This window comes from Mus caroli, chromosome 7 (genome assembly GCF_900094665.2).
Source record: "Mus caroli chromosome 7, CAROLI_EIJ_v1.1, whole genome shotgun sequence".
Lineage (NCBI taxonomy): Eukaryota > Metazoa > Chordata > Mammalia > Rodentia > Muridae > Mus > Mus caroli.
This window is the reverse complement of record NC_034576.1, coordinates 110,173,213-110,181,178: the sequence shown is the minus strand read 5'-3', so window position 1 is coordinate 110,181,178 and position 7,966 is coordinate 110,173,213. Positions and strand designations below refer to the sequence as shown.

General features: G+C 37.9%; 1 protein-coding gene across 1 annotated transcript; it reads right to left on the bottom strand.

The window, feature by feature from the left end:
- Nucleotides 1–6,635: 6,635 nt before the first annotated feature.
- Nucleotides 6,636–7,568, bottom strand: LOC110297571 (olfactory receptor 476). Its single transcript, XM_021166371.1, has one exon. The coding sequence runs from the start codon at nt 7,566–7,568 to the stop codon at nt 6,636–6,638; it is 933 nt and encodes a 310-aa protein (XP_021022030.1).
- Nucleotides 7,569–7,966: the final 398 nt, after the last annotated feature.

Sequence of the window (7,966 nt, the reverse complement as noted above, 5' to 3'; positions counted from 1 at the left end):
CAAAAATTCAGTTGACAACAGAGGCTGGTGAGAATGTGGAGAAAGAGGAACACTCCTCCATTGCTGGTGGGATTGCAAGCTTGTACAACCACTCTGGAAATCAGTCTGGCGGTTCCTCAGAAAATTGGATATAGATCTACAGAGGATTCAGCAATACCTCTCCTGGGCATATACCAGAAGATATCCCAACTGGTAATAAGGACACATGCTCCACTATGTTCATAGCAGCCTTATTTATAATGGCCAGAATCTGGAAAGAATCCAGATGATCCTCAACAGAAGAATGGATACAGAAAATGTGGTACATTTACACAACGGAGTACTACTCAGCTATTAAAAACAATGAATTTATGAAATTCTTGGGCAAATGGATTTATCTGGAGGGAATCATCCTGAGTGAGGTAACCCAATCACAAAAGATGTCACTAGATATGCACTCACTGATAAGTAGATATTAGCCCAAAATCTTAGAATACCTAAGATACAAGATACAATTTGCAAAACACATGAAACTCAAGAAGAACGAAGACCAAAGTGTGGACACTTTAACCCTTCTTAGAAATGGGAACAAAACACCCATGGAAGGAGTTACTGAGACGAAATTTGGAGCTGAGATGAAAGGATGGACCATTTAGAGATTTCCATACCCAGGGATCCATGTGATAATCAGCCTCCAAATGCTGTCACCATTGCATACACTAGCAAGATTCTGCTGAAAGGACCCTGATATAGCAGTCTCTTGGAGGCTTTGCTGGGGCCTGGCAAACACAGAAATGGATGCTCACAGTCAGCTATTGGATGGAACACAGGGCCCCCAGTGGAGGAGCTAGAGAAAGTACCCAAGGAGCTGAAGGGGTCTGCAACCCTATAGGTGGAACAACAATATGAACTAACCAGTATCACCGGAGCTCGTGTCTCTAGGTGCATATGTATCAGAAGATGGCCTAGATGGCCTTCATTGGGTAGAGAGGCCCCTAGGTCTTGCAAACTTTATAAAGTTTATATATACGGGGGAACGCCAGGGCCAAGAAGTGGGAGTGGGTGAGTAGGGGAGTGGGAGGGGAAGTCTGGGGGACTTTTGGGATAGCATTTGAAATGTAAATGAAGAAAATACCTAATTTAAAAAATAAATTAAAAAACTTTCAAGCTACATACCCCAATGGAGGAGATAGAAAAAGGACTGAAGGAGCTGAAGTGGTTTGCAACCCCATTGGAAGAACCAACCAGGATTCCCCCAGAGCTCCCAAGGACTAAACCACCAACCAAAGCGTACACATGGAGGACCCCATGGCTCCAGCTGTATATGTAGCAGAGGATGGCCTTATCTGGCTTCAATGTGAAGAGAAGCCCTTGGTCCTGTGAAGGTTCAATGCCCCAGTGTAGGGGAATGCTAGGGCAGTAAGGTGAAAATGGGTGGGTGGGTGGGTGGGGAGCACCCTCATAGAAGAGGGGGAAGAGGGATGGGATAGGGAGGTTGCAGAGGGGAAACTGGGAAAGGGGATAACATTTGAAATATAAATAAATNAAATATCCAATTTAAACAATAAGAAGAAATGTGAAAAAAAGAAAGTGAAANAAAAGCAATATTCTTCAGAGACTTGAATTTATTGTCATACAGACCTTTCAATTGCTTAATTCGTTTCATACCAAGATATTTGATGCAGGATTTTCCCTGTCCAATCACTTTAGGGCAGTGGGAGGCTTGTGATTGGACAAGAGAAAGGACACAGCGTGAGGAGTAGAGGAGGTGGAAGAGAGGTCCGAGAAAGAGAGAGAGAGAATCAGAATGGAGGATGACGTGGTGTTATCAAAAGATTAGAATAGTTAGGTTAAAGTGTTATCATTATCATTTTGCTCTGTAAATATTGTATTGCCATCTTGTAAATTATGTTATTATTGATACATAAATCTGATTGGCTAATTAAGAATAGTTATGATTCTACCAGGTGTTGAGATGGCTAGCCAGTGGTGCATGGGGCATTGTGTGAAAGCAAGAGGAACTCCACAGTCCATCCAAGAGATGCCCAGTGAGGGCCATGTAGCCTCACAGGGCTGGAGAGTTTGTGGGCAGAGACTGAGCAAATAACCCGGCACCTGGCACAGGGACTACTAGCTCTAGAGAGTTGTTGGTGGCAGTAGAATCTCAGGAGTGTGGCCTGGCCCCACTGAGAGTTGACAGGTTCATTTATTAATATTTTCTGCAATAGATATTTCCTATTATTTGTGACTACTGTAAAGGGCCTCATTTCCCTAATAACTTTCTCAGCCCGTTTATCTTTTGCATAGAGAAAGGCAACTGATTTGTTTGAGTTAATTTTGTATCCAGTCACTTTTCTGAAGTTGTTTATCAGCTGTAGGTGTTCTCTCATGGATTTTTGGGCGTCTCCCTTATGTATACTATCATGTCATCCACAAATAGTGATATCTTGGCCTCCTCCTTTCCAATTTATATCCCTTTGAACTCCTTTTTTTTTTAATTGTTCTGGCAAGAACTTCAAGTACTATATTAATAGATAGGGGATGACTGGGCAACCTTGGTTTGTCCCTGATTTCAATGAGATTGCTTCAAGTTTCTCTCCATTTAGTTTAATGTTGACTATTGGCTTGCTGTATATAGCTTTTATTATATTCGGTATGGACCTTAAATTCCTGATCTCTCCAATAGCTTTGACATAAAGGGTGTAGTATTTTGTCAAAGGCTTTTTCAGCAGCTAATGCTATGATCATGTAGGTTTTTTCCTTTGAGTTTGTTTATATAGTGTATTACATTGATGGATTTCTGTATTTTGAACCATCTCTGCATCCCTGAGATGAAGCCTACTTGATCATGGTGAATAATTATTTTGATGTGTTTTTTATTTAGTTTGCAAGAATTTTATTGAGTATTTTGCATCGATATTCATGAGGGAAATTGGTCTGAAGTTCCCTTTCTTTGTTGGGTCTTTGTGTGCTTTAGGTATCAATGTAACTGTGGCTTCATAGAATGTGTTGGACAGTGTTCCTTCTGTTTCTATTTTATAAAATAGTTTGAGAAGTATTGGTGTTAGGTCCTCTTTGAAAGTCTGATATAATTCTGCACTAAAACCATCTGGTCCTGGGGACTTTTGGTTGGGAGACTTTTAATGACTCGTTGTATTTCCTTAATGGTTATGGGAGTGTTTAGATGGTTTATCTAATCCTGATATATCTTTGGTACCTGGCATATGTCTAGAAAAGCATCCATTTCATCTAGATTTTCCAGTTTTGTTGAGTATATCCCCACAATACAACTCACAGACTATATGAATCCCAAGAAGGAAGACCACACCAAAGTATACATCCTACAGTCAGTATAATTACATATATCAATGACTTAGTCAAATATTGGGAGGTATCAGAGACTATGCTTGTGTAAAGTGGAATCTCCGAGTTATTTTAATTTGCATTTCCCTGATGACTAAGGATGATGAATATTTCTTTTCTTCATTTTTATTTGTTATTTTCTTTATTTATATTTCAAATATTACTTTCTTTCCCAGTTTACCCCCTCCACAAACCCCTATCCTCTCCCCCTCCCCTGCCTCTATAAGAGTGTTCCCCTACTCCTACCTCAGTTCCATAGCATCCCCTTACCCTGGGAGCTCTACAGGACAAAGGGGCTTTCAGTAATAGTACAGGCCTTGGTGCCATGCCCCAACCCAGCCCTATGAGATGAATCCCAAGTTAGGCTGGTCACTTAATAGCCTTTCCTTCAGTCTATTCTCCTTTTTCTCCCAGAGGTTCTTTTAGACAAAAATAATTCTAGGTCAGAAAATTTGAATGTGAGTTGGTAACTACATGACTCCAATTGGGACCCTATGTATCTACTGTAATTGGACTCTTTGAGTTCTCTCTCCCCTATTGAGTGTCCCTTTTAAAAATAAGTTCATGAGTTTGTTGTACATGTATACCTTATGAAGCCAAGTGAGTGATTGTGATCTGACTAGCCTTCCCCCAGAACATATATAGACTATGGAGTGCTTTTGAACAGTTATTGCTGGTATACTGAAAATGAAGACATTTGTTTACCAAATGAATATCCAATGTGCAGAATCTGATAAGCTTCAGTAGAGTTAGTATGCTAGCACAGTACTTTATCATAACCTTTCAATCAAATTGTAAAGGATCACTGAAGTTACAGAGAGAAAAGGAAGTAATGAAATGATTAGTTTCACTTTTTCTTCATTTTACTAAAGAGGAATAAAAAGATTTGAGAATTTATAAAGAGGGGTTGAGCCTTTCTTTAGGTGTCTTCAACCTCTTTCTTCCTACCTCATAGTAGAAGAACTTAAGAGTCTATGCTGAAGCATCTAAGAACCAGCATTCCACTAGCAGAAGGTGAATCCAAGTACATAAAATATGTGAATCATTTGCCCTAGATGCAACCTTCCTGAAATGTACTGAGGGATCACATTGTCAGTCATCATTTCTAATGCTATTTGGAGTAGTTCCAGAGGCCAAGCATCCAAAAATGCTTCATTTTGTTGTACACAATAATTTTCTGGTCAAACAATTGTTTATGTTCTTTAACATAAAGCCATTGGGATTTTTTATTCACTTGCAGACTGGCTCACTGAAAAAGCATGCTGTGGATACTAACATGACTTTTTAAATCAGATCCTCCTTGCCTCAATTGAACTCAAAAACAATATTGAAAGATATACATATTTTGACAACGGGGACTTGGGTCTTAATTCTTGAGCAACTTGAGTACTACTTTTTAAAGGAAATTGCCAATTTACAATTCTAACTAATTTCTCTTCCATAGGTCATATGTGTAAATGCCCAAACATTTCTGGGTTAAGAAACACGAACTTCAATATAGTATGTGGATTATTTTAGGTGAGACAGTGGCTCAAATTTTTTCCTTGCCATCATGATTCCTGGCTACTAGTAAGCATTGAGATCATATGAACAGATGTGTTTCCAAAAACTCTGAAAAAGTACCCTTGGAGAACTGTATGCTTCCTCTTTGCAAGGTGCTAACGGGAAGGACAGGAAACTTGACTTATTCATGGAGATTTCTTTCTGACAAGAGGATTATTCTCCATGAATGGGAGAAGGGGTGCCCTCTTAATTCTCAGAGAACAGCTATAAGGTTTTCATTTTCACTGTGTAAGAAATACTTATCATAATTTATTTAATTGTCTTAATTTTTTATCTATTTAAGTGCAATAAATATTCAGATATTAGTAGTTTTAAGGCTGGAATAACATTGTCATAATTAGGCACTTATATCTATCATTTTTCATTTGTTCTATTTTCTCCTTTGACAAGTATTGTACTCTACTATTTCACTTAGTAAATCGTAAATATTTTTTCTATTAGTTATTAAAATAATATTTCCAAGCCCTGATATCTCTAGCTCTATTGCCCTGGGGAATCAGATTCTAAATCTTGCACTAAAAGGAAATAAACACTAACTTAAGTCTGTTCTCTGGAGTTCCCATATAAATTCCTTTTTCACCTTAGCTTTTCCAGGCTCATGATGAGGTGATGAATGTCTCAAGCAAAAAAATATACCTTCTACAATCAAATTGTGCACTGTACCCTGTAGCATCATCTCTGGTTATTATATGGGATAGGGGCATTAAATCCCAATTTCCTCATAGACCCAGATTCATGATTGATGTGGAAGCATTTATCAAAATGCTTTCATTATACAAATGGTCTTCTAAATTGTTACATGTACCATCATATCAGAAGTCTGATTTTAATGTGTATTTTAAAATAAGTAGAATCGTAGAAACTTTTTACACGTATGATATTGAAACTTTATTTCCACCAAAGTAAGGATGAAATCAGTTTTCCCAGGAATAACCTAGTTATGGTGTGCATAAATTAGATATTCATTACAAAAACAACTTTCCTCAAAGATTAGTGTGTTGTATTCAGTATTGATTACTTTAGGCAAATCTTGGGTGTCATAACATTGCTCACAGCCTTAAATTTATCATAGTATAATATATGTCACGTATGGGGAAAATAGAACCAGAATTGAATCAACACTTATGTTGCATAAAATCTAGAATCAGAGGGAATGGCTCTATATCTCTCTGGATAAACTGGTTGATTTCTCCAATGCCTGATATCCTCCTCTGTAAATTGAATGCAATTTAAAGTGCCAAATTAAATGGTATAATATAAAACTAAATGTAAAGCCAAACCCATTGGTTTCTATATTTCTGGATTTTACTATTAATGTCATATCTCTGTTCCTTCATGATTATATGGTAGATCAAAATTTATTTTTCACTGTCCAGACAGTCTTTTTGCAAAATAAGAAATAACAATGCCACTTGATTTGGTGGGTTGGTTTTTTTTTTTTTCAGAATAAATAGGTTCTATATGCAATTGAATTATAGCACTGCCAAAAATGGAATGATTAAATTATTGTTTGTTTCATATACAAAACATTTTCACATATTCAGGCATTTTATAATAGTAATAATTGTTGCTGTGTTAGTATAACATGACAGATACCAAGAAGTGTTCTTACTATATTCAAGTGTATAGAGGGAAGTTGATAAAAAGGGTTACAACTTTAACTTATACAAACAATTGAGCAACACTTACTAGGTACTAACAGTGGTATGCATATGTAAAACGCTTACACTCTATGGAAATATTCTGATGATAGCCTTCCTGAGAGCCTCTTTTACATCTCTGTTTCTCAGACTGTAGATGAGGGGGTTGAGCATGGGGATCACCACTGTATAGAATACAGACAGTATCTTGTTCTGTGCAGTAGAGTAGTTTGATTTGGGCATCACATAAATGAAGGTAATGGTTCCATAGTAGAGAGTGACTGCAGTGAGGTGGGAGGTGCAGGTGGAGAAGGCCTTCTGTCGGCCCTCAGTGGAGCGCATCTTCAGGATGGTGATGAGAATGTAGGTGTAGGAGACAGCTATGACAAACACTGTGATCACAATGATGGATCCAGCAGAGATAGAAGGAATAATTCCAATAATGGAGACATCTGAGCAAGAAAGCTTCAACACAGCAGGGAAGTCACAGAAAAAGTGATCTATCTGATTTGGTCCACAGAAGGACAGACTTGACAGACAACTAGTAAATGTTCCTGAATTCACACAGCCACCTACATATGAAGCTCCAACTAAAAGGAAGCAGATCCTGGGAGACATATGTGTTGAATAGAGCAGGGGTGAGCAGATGGCCACATAGCGGTCGTAGGCCATGACAGCTAGGAGGAAGCACTCAACTGTCCCAAATGTCACTGTGATGCAGAATTGGGCTATACAAGCAGCTACAGAGAGTACTAGTCCATTTCCAAGAAATCCTTTAAACATTGTCGGTGTGATTGATGTGGAAAACCCAATGTCTACAAAAGCCAGATGGCTAAGGAACAGATACATGGGAGTGTGGAGTTGGGGGCAGCTCCTTATTAAACTGATGATGCTGAAATTTCCCACTAAAGTAACATTATATATTCCTAGAAATACCATAAATAGGATGACACGTAATGTGGAGTTCTCCGTTAACCCCAGAAGAATGAACTCTGTCACAGTGGTGTGGTTTTGAGTCTCCATTTCAGGTGTGAAATATCCTTGTTGAGGGAAATGAGAAATTCTTTAGTTCAGTATTATTTTTCAATATTTCCTATGTTTTTCTTTTATTATTTCAAAGATAAAATTATATTCCCTTCCTTTGACCCAATACAAATATCTATGCTTTGAAGAACTGGGGATTTTGTTCTTTCCTTTTTGAATAAACTGTATGTAATTGTCTCACCCTTTTTTGCCACTATTACCAATGGCAAAAAATACAAATACCCTCAAACCTTGACTTCAGAGATCTTTTCTTCAGTGTTGAGGTCCATAATTTCAATGATCTTTTGAGATTCTCCTCATGCTCAAATCAATTAGAAATACCATAAACACCTCAAACTTTGTCATTCTATGGTCTTCTTTAACTTCTTGACCAATAT